Source organism: Aquarana catesbeiana, linkage group LG06 (genome assembly GCF_042186555.1).
Source record: "Aquarana catesbeiana isolate 2022-GZ linkage group LG06, ASM4218655v1, whole genome shotgun sequence".
Classification (NCBI taxonomy): Eukaryota; Metazoa; Chordata; class Amphibia; order Anura; family Ranidae; genus Aquarana; species Aquarana catesbeiana.
Window position 1 is genome coordinate 260,576,044 of NC_133329.1, and position 16,657 is coordinate 260,592,700.

At 42.9% G+C, this 16,657-nt stretch overlaps 1 protein-coding gene across 1 annotated transcript in view; it reads left to right on the plus strand.

Moving 5' to 3' along the window:
• Nucleotides 1-2,941: 2,941 nt before the first annotated feature.
• The window catches only part of LOC141146729 (aldehyde oxidase-like), a 433,392-nt gene continuing 419,676 nt past the window's right edge, over nucleotides 2,942-16,657 (plus strand). The window contains exon 1 of the mRNA XM_073633239.1: nucleotides 2,942-3,075. Coding sequence (XP_073489340.1) covers nucleotides 3,010-3,075 — 66 coding nt within the window. The 5' untranslated portion in view covers nucleotides 2,942-3,009. The remainder of the gene's footprint in view (nucleotides 3,076-16,657) is intronic.

Below are 16,657 nucleotides of genomic sequence, written 5' to 3' on the forward strand. Positions count from 1 at the left end.
GGAGGAGGAGGCACATCTCCAACGAGGCAGGATGCCCTCCAGGGGGCAGCTTAAGGGCAGTCGCCCTATTGCATCACACCGCAGAGCTAAGCAGGTGCAGGGCGCTGCTGACTCCCCACATATTTTAAAAAGTTCTTTGGTGTGGGCCTTTTTTGACACGTGTGCAGCAGATTGCACCGTTGCTGTTTGCAACATATGTCTGAAGCGTATCAAGCGTGGCCAAAACAGCAGCGGCTTGGGCACCACATGCTTGACCAGACATATGACGACCTCCCATGCAGTCCGTTGGCAACAGCACTTAAAAGACTCACATCAAAGAACAAGGGGGACCTCTCCTTGCTCCTCATCAGCTGGGATCTCCAACCCCACTATACCTCTAGTCCTCTCAGAAACCTACACTGAGAGGAATGAAGGTATAGAAATAGGTGTCCCAAGTACTTGCGGCCAATCTGCTAGCGGTACACCAACATCGGATTTTAGCAGGCAAATTTCCCTACCCCAGTTGCTAAACCGTTGAAAGAAATTTGTTCCCAGCCATCCACATGCTCAGCGTCTGAATGCTAGTTTGGCCAAATTGCTAGCACTGCAACTGTTGTCTTTTCAGCTGGTAGACTCTGCCCCCTTTCGTGAATTTATGGAATGTGCGGTACCTCAGTGGCAGGTTCCCAAACGCCATTTCTTCTCACGGAAGGCCATTCCGGCTCTCTACTAGCATGTGAAAGGCAATGTCTTGGCCTCGTTGGACAGGGCGGTCAGCAGTAAGGTGCATATTACCGCTGACTCGTGGTCCAGCAGGCATGGACAGGGACGTTACCTTTCTTTCATGGCCTTTTCCTCTGCAGATTTGTCCTCTGAACCAGCGGTGCTCCGCAGGCATTCAAGGGGCTACGCAAGCACTCAGGCAAAAGGATGCCATCTGGTGCTTGAGTTGGTCTGCTTAGGGGACAGAAGCCACACTGGGGCAGAGATTCTGTCAGCTCTGCAGGGGCAGGCTCAGAGGTGGTTGACCCCACACCAGCTTCAGCCAGCAATGGTTGTATGCGACAATGGCACCAACCTCTTCTCCGCCCTCTGACAGGGACACTTGACCCATGTTACCTGTTTGGCTCATGTCCTGAAATTGTAGAAGAATACATATCGGCCTAAACTGAGGAAAAATATTGTTTTTTTTATATATTTTTGGGGGATTTTTTTCAAAATTGTCGCTCTTTTTTTGTTTATAGCGCAAAAAATAAAAACTGCAGAGGTGATCAAATACCACCAAAAGAAAGCTCTATTTGTGGGAAAAAAAGGACGTCAATTTTGTTTGGGAACAACGTTGCACGACCCCGCAATTGTCAGTTAAAGGGATGCAGTGCCGAGGTGAAAAAAGTGCTCTGGTCAGGAAGGGGGTAAAATCTTCCGGGGCTGAAGTGGTTAAAGATACCACAATGAGTTTTTTAATAATTTTTTTCTATTAAACACAACAGTCTTACTCAGAGGTGCCTATTTCCTGTTTCTATTCAATTTTGGCAACTGTGGCTAGATTAATTTCTCCCAAAGTACTGGACTTTATGCCTTTAACCCACTAAGGCTCCATTCACACTAGCGTGTTTTTTGATGCATTTTGCATTTTGCAGAAATGCACGGGAATTTTTTAACATGGGTTCCTATGGAACATGTTCACATCAATGCCTTTTTGTTTCTCTGCATTTTTGGAAAGGGTCAGGGACTTTTTTTCATGCAAAATGCAGCGTTTTGCATGTAATAGAATTCAATGGACAAGCATCAAAAACGCAAGTGCACCGTTTTTGCAGCGTTTTTGATGCGTTTTTGGTGCGTTTTTGATGCGTTTTCGCCGGTTTTTTTTTTTTTTTGTTTTTTTTTTAAGACTGTAAAAAAAACTGTAAAAAAAAAAAAAAAAAAACGCAAAACGCAAATTGCGGCAAAATCGCAGCAAAATCACGGCAAAAACGCTGCTCAAAAACGTGGCAAGCATGAAAAAAAAACCTCCAAAAACGCTCAAAAGCAACATGCATAGGTGTGAATGGAGCCTAAGGCTCCATTCACACTAGCGCGTTTTGCATTTTGCAGAAATGCATGGGAATTTTTTAACATGGGTTCCTATGGAACATGTTCACATCAATGCCTTTTTGTACCTCTGCATTTTTGGAAAGGGTCAGGGACTTTTTTTCATGCAAAATGCAGCGTTTTGTATGTAATAGAATTCAATGGACCAGCATCAAAAACGCAAGTGCAGCATTTTTGCAGCATTTTTGCAGCGTTTTTGATGTGTTTTGCGTTTTTGGTGTTTTTTTTTTTTAGACTGTATACAGCCTAAAAAAAACTGTAAAAAAAAAACGCAAAATGCCGCAAAAACGCTGCAAAAACGCTGCTCAAAAACGTGGCAAGGTTCACAGAAAAAAATCCAGAAACGCTCAAAAGCAACATGCATAGATGTGAATCGAGCCCAACTCTTTATGTGTACAAAATGTACCTATATTTGTTGGATACTAATTTGAATGTTTTTTTTGAAACTTTGCTACTATAAAAGCATATGGCCTCTATATGATGCCCTCTTTATTTCATTATGCTGTATACATTGAACCATCTATGTATATTATAACATATATCTTACTACATTAAAACCATTTGATACCTGAAAACAGGGGAATATAGGCTGTATAAATTACCTAGATATCAGTTAGTACTCTTCCAGCAGCGAGACCGGAAAAAATAAAGTAAAGTTGAAGGGAAGAAATGCATTTACACTAGATGTGAAAGTTTGTTAATTTTTAAACTTGATAACCAGGTATGTAATGATTTGGCTTCACCATGAATTTTTGGTCCGATGCTCAACAGACGGGAAAAACAAGTAAGCTTCTATCTTCTGCCTGGCTCTGTAGACTGCATGCTGTTTTCCTGTGATCTCTGTCCCCTCCCAAAATTTCACCATAACTAGAAAATTATACATCAGCAGTGTGCTGCTTCCAGATACTTGCTTGGATCTAGAGCTGCAATTACAGCTGGATGTCTACAGCTAAGAGGAAAGGCATGGAATCCGATGAACTTATCTTCTTTGTGAATGGCAAGAAAGTAAGTATAAATGGTTACTTCTGATTTTGTTAAATTATTGTCTTATATAAAAAAAAAATAAGAGACCTTTTGATAAGATAACCTTTTTCTGGCAGTTGATTTTTGCTGGGCATGAATACTATTTAATGTTTATTTGGTTATCCAAATACACTTTATTTATTTATTTTCTTCAGATTTTGCTACATACTATATTACATGTCTTTGCTGACAGTTAACAGGCGCAGTTGCTCAAACAAAAAGTCCTGTATATGAAAAACATTAACTTTTGCCTATTTTGTGTTTATTTGAATGTATTAACATTACAATGTATTTTTTTCAAATAAACATATCTTAATAGGTGCACTGTAATTACTAGTTTTTCTCCAGTTAAAACTGTATTGATGAATTCTTTAGTAGTAGTTTGGGACCGCTGGGATGAGTCCTTTTAAGGCTGGATTCACACCTATGCATTTTTAGTGCTTTTTGCATTTTGCAGATTTGCACTACAGTCCATTTAACATGGTTTCCTATGGAACACGTTCTGTAGTGCAAATCTGCAAAATGCAAAAAGCACTAAAACTGCATAGGTGTGAATCCAGCCATTAGGCCAGTTTTACCCAGAAATGATCTTCAGTTATTAGTTGATCGTCAATGTGTAATATGCTGGCTTGTTGTATCTCTCAGAGACTTTAAAGGTGAAATATTCCTCCAGTTTTAGGCAAAAAAGATAATAAAGACTTCTGCGCTGCGATGTATGATTCTAGAAGAAAGGGGTTAATCAAATTAACAGACTTGCTTGAGGTTCCTTAACATCAGCTGTGTTCCCACATATAGTAATCAAAAGTGCTATAATAAGGGCCGGATCACACTGCTGCGATGCGAGAACCTGAGCGAATCCAGTACGGGTTCCCGCATCGCATGTCACCCGCAGGCAGTTCGCACTGCTCTATGCGAACCGCTGCGGGTGTCAATAGAAAGTTAATGACACCCCCCAGATCGGTTTGCATATATCGCAATGCGAACTGTCAATCTGGACAGGAATCGCATCACATGAGTTTGAACACCCATGTACTGTGTTCTGATTCTGGTTCAGACCAAAAAAGTCCTGTAGGATTTTGGTCCGAATGTGATACGAATTCAGCCATACAATCTGTATAGCTGAATTTGCATCGCACAGACCTCGCATGTGACTTGCACAGCAGTGTGGTGTGTATCGCATGCGATGTCTGACATCGCACTGGTGTGAAGCACTACCTCTCCAAATATCTAAGGTGTGATGCCAAATGATAATGATACCAACGTTATCTAGATTCCAATACACAGAAAAATGAATGAGAATAGTAATGACCCCTAAGGCTCCATTCACACTAGCGCGTTTTTTGATGCATTTTGCATTTTGCAGAAATGCACGGGAATTTTTTAACATGGGTTCCTATGGAACATGTTCACATCAAAGCCTTTTTGTTTCTCTGCATTTTTGGAAAGGGTCAGGGACTTTTTTTCATGCAAAATGCAGCGTTTTGCATGTAATAGAATTCAATGGACAAGCATCAAAAACGCAAGTGCACCGTTTTTGCAGCGTTTTTGATGCGTTTTTGATGCGTTTTTGCCGTTTTTTTTTTTTTTTTAATTTTTTTTTAATTTTTTTTTTAGACTGTAAAAAAAAAAACTGTAAAAAAAAAACTGTAAAAAAAAAAACGCAAAATGCAAATCGCGGCAAAAACGCAGCAAAAACGCCGCAAAAACGCTGCTCAAAAACGTGGCAAGCATGAAAAAAAAACCTCCAAAAACGCTCAAAAGCAACATGTATAGGTGTGAATCGAGCCTAAGGGCTCATGTACATGGGGCAGTTGAAAACCTCTTCTGAACGCTGAAAACTGACAGCTGGAAACCCACAGTGAAAAACTTTTTTTTTTTTTGTACAATATCATTCAGCTGCAAATAAAGAGATGCAGGGTTTTTGCTGCACCTGCAAATTTCGTACCTAAAGATTAATTTGATAAGACCTGAAAATGAAATGGTTACACACCAAAAATTGTATCACACACTGAAATATGATACTAATTTAACATTATACTGAACCAGTTCCCCAACTTTAAAGCGGTATTAAACCCAAAACCAAAAATAGAACATATTGCAGATTACCAATCATTTAGATGTGGTGGCTCTATTAGTTTTCACATGGAGATCCAGCCAGTAACACACCTTCTGCGTCAGAGTGCCTATACTTTGGATGAAATGGCAACAAAGACAACTTTTGGACAGCAGCATTGTCAGTTTGGTGGGAGGATAGTGTTGGATGCACTAACAAATTGAAGCTGATCCCCAGCTAACACTGTATAAGCAGTTACAGCAACAGTTTATTCTTTTTTTTTTTTTTTTTTTTTTTATATGAATAAAGCTTTTGCATACTGTAAAGAAAAGCTGACCATTGTATGCACCCCTGTCGGTGATAAATGCTGTGTCTCCACCCTCTAACTGCTACAGAATTTCTGTCTGGATCACTAGACAAAAATAAAACAGCCATCACATCTAGGACCTGGTAGGATTCAATATACAGTGCCTTGAAGAAAAAGTATTCATACCCCTTGCAATTTTCCACATTTTGTTACAAACAAAAACGTAAATGGATTTTATATGATAGACCAACACAAAGTGGCACATAATTGTGAAGTGGAAGGAAAATGATAAATGGTTCAACATTTTTTCCAAATATGTGAAAAGTGTGGCATACATTTGTATTCCGCCCCCCTGAGTCAATACTTTGTAGAACCACCTTTCTCTGCAATTACAGCTGCAAGTCTTTTTGGGAATGTCTTTACCAGCTTTGCACATCTAAAGTGACATTTTTGCCCATTCTTCTTTGCAAAATAGCTCAAGCTCTGTCAGATTGGATAGAGAGCGTCTGAACAGCAATTTTCAAGAATTGGCACAGGTTCTCTATTGGATTTAGGTCTGGACTCTGACTGGGCCATTCTAACGCATGAATATGCTTTGATTTAAACCAGTGTTTCTCAACTCCAGTCCTCAAGGCGCCCCAACAGGTTATATTTTCAGGCTTTCCATTATTTTGCACAGGTGATTTGATCTGTTTAACTGCCTTAGTAATTACCATAGCTGTTTCATCTGAGGGAAATCCTGAAAAAATGACTTGTTGGGGCGGTTTGAGGACTGGAGTTGAGAAACACTGATCTAAACCATTCCATTGTAGCTCTGGCTGTATGTTTAGGGTCATTGTCCTGCTGGAAGGTGAACCTCCACCCCCGTATCAAGTCTTTTGCAGACTATAACAGGTTTTCTTCTAAGATTGCCTTGTATTTGGCTCCATTCATCTTCCTATCAACTCTAACCAGCTTCCCTGTCCCTGCTGAAGAAAAGCATCACCACAACATGATGCTGCCACCACCATGTTTCACAGTGGGGATGGTGTGTTCAGGGTTATGCGCTTCCACATGTTTGCTGTGTCCCCCACATGGCTTCTCGCAAAAGGGACTTCTTATGGCTTTCTTTCAACAATGGCTTGCTTCTTGTCACTCGTCCATAAAGACCAGATTTGTGGAGTGCACGACTAATAGTTGTCCTGTGGACAGATTCTCCCACCTGAGCTGTGGATCTCTGCAGCTCCTTCAGAGTTACCATGGGTTTCTTGGCTGCTTCTCTGATTAATGCTTGCCTGGCCTGTCAGTTTAGGTGGACAGCCATGTCTTAGAAGGTTTGCAGTTGTGCCATACTCTTTCCATTTTCGGATGATGGATTGAACAGTGCTCCGTGAGATGTTCAATGCTTGGGATATTTTTTTTTATAACCGAACCCTGCTTTTAAACTTCTCCATAACTTTATCCCTGACCTGTCTGGGATCGTTGGCCTTCACAATGCTGTTTACTAGCTAGGTGACTTCTGAAGGCAATTGGTTCCACTAGATTTTAGTTAGGGGTATCAGAGTAAAGGGGGCCGAATATAAATGCATTCCACTTTTCAGATATTTATTTCTAAAATAATTGAAAACCATTTATCATTTTCTTTCTGCTTCACAATTATGTGCCACTTTGTGTTGGTTTATCAGATAAAATCCCAATAAAATAAATTTACGTTTTTGGTTGTAACATGACAATGTGGAAAATTTCAAGGGGTATGAATACTTTTTCAAGGCACTGTAATTTTTTGCTTATGGGATTCATTCCATGGCCGGATCTAGCTTGTCTTATCTCGGGGTCCTCTAAATCTCTATGTGGCTGCAATGATATGCACATGTATTAGGTGAAGCATACAACATCAGGAGACACCCCAGGCCTGAACTCTATTTTTTGGGCTGAAGGACACTGACATCTGCACTGAATGATGCCACCCACTCCTTGATGCCACATGGGGAGTTTCCCATTTACACCAGCTTCCCGCTGTTCACATCAGATTCCAGCCAGTACTTTAGAGTCAGCTCCCTTTACATCACGGTCCCCAACTACATTGCCTCTTTCAAATTGGAGTCACCCCCATCCCATCAGAGTCCCCTCTGAACAGCATGCAGTCTAAGGCCCCTTTCACACTGGGGCGGTTTGCAGGCGTTATTGTGCTAAAAATAGCACCTGCAAACCGATCTAAAACTGCCGCTACTGTTTCTCCAGTGTGAAAGCCCGAGGGCTTCCACACTGGAGCGGTGCGCTGGCAGGAGAGAAAAAAAACTCCTGCAAACAGCATCTTTGGAGCGGTGAAGGAGCGATGTATTCACCGCTCCTTCACCGCTCCTGCCCATTGAAATCAATGGGGCAGCGCGGCTATACCATGGGCATAGCGCCGCTGTAGCGGTTTTAACCCTTATTCGGCTGCCAGCAGGGGTTACAACCGCACCGCTAGCGGCCGAATACCGCCGCTAAAACAACGGTAAAGCGGCGCTAAAAATATTTCATATAGATGTATATCTATGCATGTTGCTTTTGAGCGTTTCTGCAGTATTTTTTGCGGTGCTTGTTGCGTTTTTGAGCAGCGTTTTTACAGCGTTTCTACAGCGTTTTTGCGGTGTTTCGCGTTTTGCGTTTTTTTTTTTTTTTTTTACGTATACAGTCTAAAAAAAAAAAAAAACGCCAAAAACGCCAAACACGTCAAAAACACAGCAAAAACGCTGTAAAAACGCTGTATTTGTGTTTTTGATGCTGGTCCATTGAATTCTATTACATGCAAAATGCTGCATTTTGCATGAAAAAAAGTCCCTGACCCTTTCCAAAAACTCAGAGGTACAAAAATGCATTGATGTGAACATGTTCCATAGGAACCCATGTTAAAAAATTCCCATGCATTTCTGCAAAATGCAAAATGCATCAAAAAACACGTTAGTGTGAATGGAGCTATAATATGGCCAATGATTGAATGACTAAAGCTGGCCATCATTTTCTCTTTCAGGCAGTGGGATGAATGAAAAAAAAGCTTAGATTCTTCCATCCACACAACAAAGGCAGATAGAATTCCCCCTCAGCTGGGCTCCTGCTACTGTCAGAATACACTGATCAGCAACTGCAGCCAATTCCTTTATGAAACATACATTCTTTTATAATGTCAACCTAGTTGTGATTCATTGTTTTTCTGTGACCTGTTTAAAACTCTGCTAGAGATTCCCTTAACCACTTCAGCCCCGGAAGGATTTACCCCCTTCCTGACCAGAGCACTTTTTACAAATTGGCACTGCGTCGCTTTAACTGCTAATTGCGCGGTCATGCAATGCTGTAACCAAACGAAATTTGCGTCCTTTTCTTCCCACAAATAGAGCTTTCTTTTGATGGTATTTGATCACCTCTGCCGTTTTTATTTTTTGCGCTATACACGGAAAAAGACCGAAAATTTTGAAAAAAAATGATATTTTCTACTTTTTGTTCTAAAAAAAATCCAATAAACTCAATTTTAGTCATACATTTAGGCCAAAATGTATTTGGCCACATGTCTTTGGTAAAAAAAATGTCAATAAGTGTATATTTATTGGTTTGCGCAAAAGTTATAGCGCCTACAATCTAGGGTACATTTTCTGGAATTTACACAGCCTTTAATTTATGACTGCCTATGTCGTTTCTTGAGGTGCTAAAATGGCAGGGCAGTACAAAACCCCCACAAATGACCCCATTTTGGAAAGTAGACACCCCAAGGAAATTGCTGATAGGCATGTTGAGCCCATTGAATATTCATTTTTTTTGTCCCAAGTGATTGAATAATGACAAAAAAAAAAAAAAAAATTACAAAAAGTTGTCACTAAATGATATATTGCTCACACAGGCCATGGGCATATGTGGAATTGCACCCCAAAATACATTTAGCTGCTTCTCCTGAGTATGGGGATACCACATGTGTGGGACTTTTTGGGAGCCTAGCCGCATACGGGGCCCCGAAAACCAATCACCGCCTTCAGGATTTCTAAGGGCGTACATTTTTGATTTTACTCCTCACTACCTATCACAGTTTTGAAGGCCATAAAATGCCCAGATGGCACAAACCCCCCCCAAATGACCCCATTTTGGAAAGTAGACACCCCAAGCTATTTGCTGAGAGGCATGTTGAGTCCATGGAATATTTTATATTTTGACACAAGTTGCGGGAAAGTGACAATTTATTTATTTATTTATTTTTTTTTGCACAAAGTTGTCACTAAATGATATATTGCTCACACAGGCCATGGGCATATGTGGAATTGCACCCCAAAATACATTTAGCTGCTTCTCCTGAGTATGGGGATACCACATGTGTGGGACTTTTTGGGAGCCTAGCCGCGTACGGGACCCCGAAAACCAATCACCGCCTTCAGGATTTCTAAGGGTGTACATTTTTGATTTCACTCTTCACTGCCTATCACAGTTTCGGAGGTCATGGAATGCCCAGGTGGCACAAACCCCCCCCAAATGACCCCATTTTGGAAAGTAGACACCCCAAGCTATTTGCTGAGAGGCATGGTGAGTATTTTGCAGCTCTCATTTGTTTTTGAAAATGAAGAAAGACAAAAAAAAAAATTTTTTTTTTCTTTTTTTAATTTTCAAAACTTTGTGACAAAAAGTGAGGTCTGCAAAATACTCACTATACCGCTCAGCAAATAGCTTTGGGTGTCTACTTTCCAAAATGGGGTCATTTGGGGGGGGTTTGTGCCACCTGGGCATTCCATGGCCTCCGAGACTGTGATAGGCAGTGAAGAGTGAAATCAAAAATTTACGCCCTTTAGAAAGCCTGAAGGCGGTGCTTGGTTTTCGGGGTCCCATACGCGGCTAGGCTCCCAAAAAGTCTCACACATGTGGTATCCCCGTACTCAGGAGAAGCAACAGAATGTATTTTGGGGTGTAATTTCACATATTCCCATGGCATGTTTGAGCAATATATAATTTAGTGACAACTTTGTGCAAAAAAAAAAAAAAAAAAAAAAAAATTTGTCTCTTTCCCGCAACTTGTGTCACAATATAAAATATTCCATGGACTCGACATGCCTCTCAGCAAATAGCTTGGGGTGTCTACTTTCCAAAATGGGGTCATTTGGGGGGGGTTTGAACTGTCCTGGCATTTTATGCACAACATTTAGAAGCTTATGTCACACATCACCCACTCTTCTAACCACTTGAAGACAATGCCCTTTCTGACACTTTTTGATTACATGAAAAAATTATTTTTTTTTTGCAAGAAAATTACTTTGAACCCCCACACATTATATATTTTTTTAAAGCAAATGCCCTACAGATTAAAATGGTGGGTGTTTAATTTTTTTTTTTCACACAGTATTTGCGCAGCGATTTTTCAAACGCATTTTTTGGGGAAAAAACACACTTTTTTACATTTTAATGCACTAAAACACACTATATTGCCCAAATGTTTGATGAAATAAAAAAGATGATCTTAGGCCGAGTACATGGATACCAAACATGACATGCTTTACAATTGCGCACAAACGTGCAGTGGCAACAAAATAAATACATTTTTAAAAGCATTTAAAAGCCTTTACAGGTTACCACTTTTGATTTACAGAGGAGGTCTACTGCTAAAATTACTGCCCTCGATCTAACCGTCGCGGTGATACCTCACATGCATGGTGCAATTGCTGTTTACATTTGACGCCAGACCGACGCTTGCGTTCGCCTTAGCGCGAGAGCAGGGGGGACAGGGGTGCTTTTTTTTTTTTTTTTTTTTTTTTTCTTTATTATTTTTTTGCTTTTTTATCTTATTTTAAAACTGTTCCTTTCATTTTTTTTTTTTTTAATCATTTTTACTGTTATCTCAGGGAATGTAAATATCCCCTATGATAGCAATAGGTAGTGACAGGTACTCTTTTTTGAAAAAATTGGGGTCTATTAGACCCTAGATTTCTCCTCTGCCCTCAAAGCATCTGACCACACCAAGATCGGTGTGATAAAATGCTTCCCCAATTTCCCAATGGCGCTATTTACATCCGGCGAAATCTAAGTCATAAAATGCTCGTAGCTTCCGGTTTCTTAGGCCATAGAGATGTTTGGAGCCACTCTGGTCTCTGATCAGCTCTATGGTCAGCTGGCTGAATCACCGGCTGCATTCTCAGGTTCCCTGTTGAGACAGGAGAGCCAGAGAAAAACACGGAAGACGATGGGGGGGGGGGGCATTCTCTCCCACTGCTTGTAAAAGCAGTCTAGAGGCTAATTAGCCGCTAGGATTGCTTTTACATGAAAGCCGACCGCTGGCTGAAAAGAATGATACCAAGATGATACCTAAACCTGCAGGCATCATTTTGGTATAACCACTCAAAGTCGTGAATGCTGTACCTGAAGACAAAAATATGGCTAACAATAAAGCACAGTAAATGGTAAAGTATAAAAAATTGCATACCTGAAAAGCAAACATGATAAAACATAATAACAATAAAACATTGCAGAATAGAATACAGTAAAAAAGAGCAGAACAATAGAGAGAATAGAGAGAGAGAGAATAGAGAGAGAACAATAAAACGACAACTATTATTTTTTATTTTATATTTTTGTTTGTGTTTTTTTTTTTTTTTTACACTTTTTTTGTAACTGTAACTTTTATAACTGTAACCGGTTCCAGGTTCGGGTCTCTCAAAATGCGATGGCATCTTGGGAGACCCTGTGAAAGTGTGTCCTAGTCTGTGCAATGCTGTACCCTACGCTAATACTCAGCTAGTGAATGGTAGCATTCAAAACATTCACCAATGCAAAGACCAGGATTGTCAGGACAGGAGGGACAATAATAGCGGGTGTCACGCCTATATCCGCGCTTACTGCAGACACGACATCTTTTTTGGGGGAGTTCGTTGGGTAGGGGTACTAGGGGGAGGACATAAAGAAAATGCCTCTCATGCAGCCGACTGCATTTGGTTGGGGATGTGAATGGGGGAAGTACGGGCGCTGCAGAAGCGGTGGGTTCCCAATTAGGATTGGCGAATGCAGCAGGAAGGGCATTATGGGCACGACGGGCCTGTGTTTGTCTTCTTTGTGGCAGCGGGACACTACTTGTGCTTGCCACCTCACCAGCTTGAACTGCACTTATGGGACTCGCCACGTCACCAAGTGTTACTGCAGTGCTGGTTTGACTATGACCGGGGTGTACTAGGCCGCTGGCGCTTGCCAGTTCACCAAAACGCTACCAAAAAAACTGTTAACGATCGCAGGGATCAGGCCTGACTCTGCGAACGCTGCAGTTATGCGTTTAGTGTTTTGTAAGTGACAGTGATCGATCGATACTGCACTTGGGTGGGCTGGGCCGGGCGGAGGGGCAAAACGCAGGTGCTAGCAGGTATCTGGGCTGATCCCACTAACACTGCGTTTTTGGGAACCCTAAACTGCTGGGGATGCCAGTATAGATCTGATCGGATCAGATCAGATATTGATCAGTTCAGATACTATACCACTAAGGGAGGTGTACGGTGCGTGTGTGGGTGTTAGCGCTACTGGCACTAACCTGACGCTGCCTTTGGCTGGTGCTTGCCAGTTCACCAAAACGCTACCAAAAAAACTGTTAGCGATCGCAGGGATCAGGCCTGACTCTGCGAACGCTGCAGTTATGCGTTTAGTGTTTTGTAAGTGACAGTGATCGATCGATACTGCACTTGGGTGGGCTGGGCTGGGCCGGGCGGAGGGGCAAAACGCAGGTGCTAGCAGGTATCTGGGCTGATCCCGCTAACACTGCGTTTTTGGGAATCCTAAACTGTTGGGGACGCTAGTATAGATCTGATCGGATCAGATATTGATGCGTTCAGATACTATACCACTAAGGGAGGTGTACGGTGCGTGCGTGGGTGTTAGCGCTACTGGCACTAACCTGACGCTGCCTGGGGCTGGTGCTTGCCATTTCACCAAAACGCTACCAAAAAAACTGTTAGCGATCGCAGGGATCAGGCCTGACTCTGCGAACGCTGCAGTTATGCGTTTAGTGTTTTGTAAGTGACCGTGATCGATCGATACTGCACTTGGGTGGGCTGGGCCGAGCCGGGCGGAGGGGCAAAACGCAGGTGCTAGCAGGTATCTGGGCTGATCCCGCTAACACTGCGTTTTTGGGAACCCTAAACTGCTGGGGACACTAGTATAGATCTGATCAGATCAGATATTGATCCGTACAGATACTATACCACTAAGGGAGGCGTATGCTGCGTGCGTGGGTGTTAGCGTTACTGGCGCTAATCTGACGCTGCCTGGGGCGACGCATATCACCGCCGGGCGATCAGGGGGCTAAATCTTTATTCGGCGGGTGCCCTGACACTATAAAAAATAAACAAACTAACCAGCGTCACCCGTAACGGTTATACAGTGATCAGTGGTGAAAGGGTTAACTAGGGGGCAATCAAGGGGTTAAAACATTTATTAGGTAGTATATGGAGGTCCCTGTCGCTATAAAACGCTGACGGCGAACCTAAATATTTACCTCACTAACTAGCGTCACCAGCGACACTAATACAGCGATCAGAAAAATGATCGCTTAGCGACACTGGTGACAGGGGGTGATCAAGGGGTTAAAACTTTATTAGGGGGGGTTAGGGGGGTATCCTAGACCTACAGGGGGGTAATACTAACTGTCCTAACACTGTAAATGTCACAAACTGACACCAATACAGTAATCAGAAAAAAAAAAAAAAAAAAAAAAAAAAAACCTGCTGGTGTCAGTTTGTGACAGGGGGGGGGGGGTGATTGGGGGGGGATCGGGGGGCGATCGGGGGGGGGGGGATCGGGGTGTTTTGTGTGCCTGGCATGTTCTACTGTGTGTGTGTGTGTGTTGTGCACTCACATTACAGTCTTCTCTCCTCGGCCCGGAACGGAAAATACCGAGCCGAGGAGAGATGACATCATTTCCTCTGCCTCTGTGTACAATACAGAGGCAGGGAAATGATCCCATTGGCTGGGAGCGATCGCGAGGGGGGGGCCACGAATGGATGGCCTCCCCCTCACCTCCGATCGCCGGGGGAGATTTGCCGACCGCCGCTGGCACCGGGGGGGGGTCCGATCGGACCCCCCACCCGCGGGCAGGCAAGGACGTACATGTAAGTCCTTTTGCCTGCCCGTGCCATTCTGCCGACGTATATAGTCGTGCGGCGGTCGGCAAGTGGTTAATTTGCACAGATTTCCTCTCAATTCCTGTTTTGGATATTGGACAGGAAGTGACTGTAAATCTCCCCAACGGGACACAGATCCCTCCCTTATACTATCCAAAATGAGAAAAAAATGGAAAATTGTACCAAATACTTACCGTAATTTTCCTTTCTTGACGCCAATACATGGCAGCATACATATTATATAGCTCTGCCTCTATATCTACCCACAGGACCTGTTTAGCTCTATAAAAGTCTGACTGAGAACTACCTCCCCCATTCTCCCTATAAAGCACAAAGATCAGAGGGAGGGTTTATATGCTGCCATGTATTGGTACCAGGAAAGGAAAATTACGGTAAGTATTTGATACAATTTTCCTGACGCCAACATGGCAGCATACATATGATAAAAATGAGCTTTTGAGAGGGAGGGTTTAATGCTACAAACTTAGTCTTTATTTGACAATAGACATAAAAGTTTGGATGGTTTTCCTCCCAAACTCTACTGTAGTAAGAGCTGCTGGATCCACCCTGTAGTGTTTTAAGAACGTATGATGATGACCAGCTAGCCTCTTTGCAGACTGTCTCCAGAGACAATCCTGTTTGTGCCGCCCAAGAAGACATCGCCCTGGTTGAGTGAGCTCTAACCACCTCTGGAGGATCCTTCCTGGCCGCTTTATACGCGGTGAATAGTTTTTACTATCCTGGCCGAGGCCTCTTTCCCTTTAAATTTTCATGATGATCAAAGTCTGTCAGAGCGTCTGAATGTAGAAGTAGCCTGGAGATAGGCTTTGAGGACTTTTGGAATGTCCAACTCATGCAGATCAGCATCTGATTCAACTGGGAAGGATGGAAGCACCCATTCACTGGAGAGATGAAATATCAATGCCACTTTTGGGACAAAATGATCCTGTGGTCTCAGCACAACTCTGTCTGGGAAGAACATGGAATAAGGTTCTGCTGCCCCCCATTCTTGGAGTTCTGACACCTTTCCCCCTGAAGTTATGCTTAATAGGAAAGACGTTTTTAAGGTGATTAAGGTCTTCTGTCAGAGTACGAGGAGGGTTTGCTAGAACATTGAGGACTACTGCCAGGTCCTAGTGAGGGAACCTATTACTCTTGGGAGGGCGTAGTCTAAGTATTGCCTATTTCTTTTGGGTTAAAGCCGAGATGGCTGAAATTTGCACCTTAAGTGAATTTAGGCTGAGCCCCAAATCCAATCCAGATTGCAGGAAAGACAGGATTTAAGAGACATTTGGGTCGCTAGGGTCAAACTGATGTCCAGCTGCAAAGCTCCTGAACCTATTCCATATTCTGGAGTAGATGGCATTGGTTGACCCCTTTCTGGAACTCTGTAAAGTTCTAATAACCTCTGGAGAACATCCTAACTCTTGTAACCCCTGCCTTACAATCTCCAGGCCGCTAAGGCCAGTCGTGATGGTTGCGGATGTAGGGTATCTCTTTCAGACAGGAGATGAGGAGTCACCGGCAGAGTGATCGGTGGGCATACGCTGAGATCCATTGCCAGAGAGACCCATGGTCTGTGAGGCCAGTAAGGAAATACTGTGATGACTGTCAAATCCTCTGTCAACAATCTCCTCAGGAATTTCAGGATTAAAGAAGTTGGAGGGAAGGCATAGGCCAGTTGCCCAACCCAAGGATGGGTCAAGGAATCCGTCCCCTCCGCTAATAGATGAGGCTAGTGTGAGAGAAACCGGCTCACCTTACAGATGGTTGATGAGGCAAAAATATCCATCTTGCAGTTACCGCCACTCGTGGATGATCTGTTTGAACACTTCGGGGTGAAGGGACCATTCGCTGGGGTCCATGAATTGTCTGGCTAGGCGATCTGCTTCCGAGTTCTGTCAGCCTGGCGGATATATGGCCCTCAAATCTGGGAGATATTGGTGTGCCAATGTCATGATTAGTTCCACCTCTCTCAAGAGGGATTGGCTGTGCATCCCACCTTGTCGCTGTATGTAGGACACTGCTGTCATGGTGTCCAGATGGAGCAGGACTGGGTGACCCTGTATGTGAGACAGCAAGGTAGCCAACGCCATGAATGCTGCTTTAAGTTCCAGA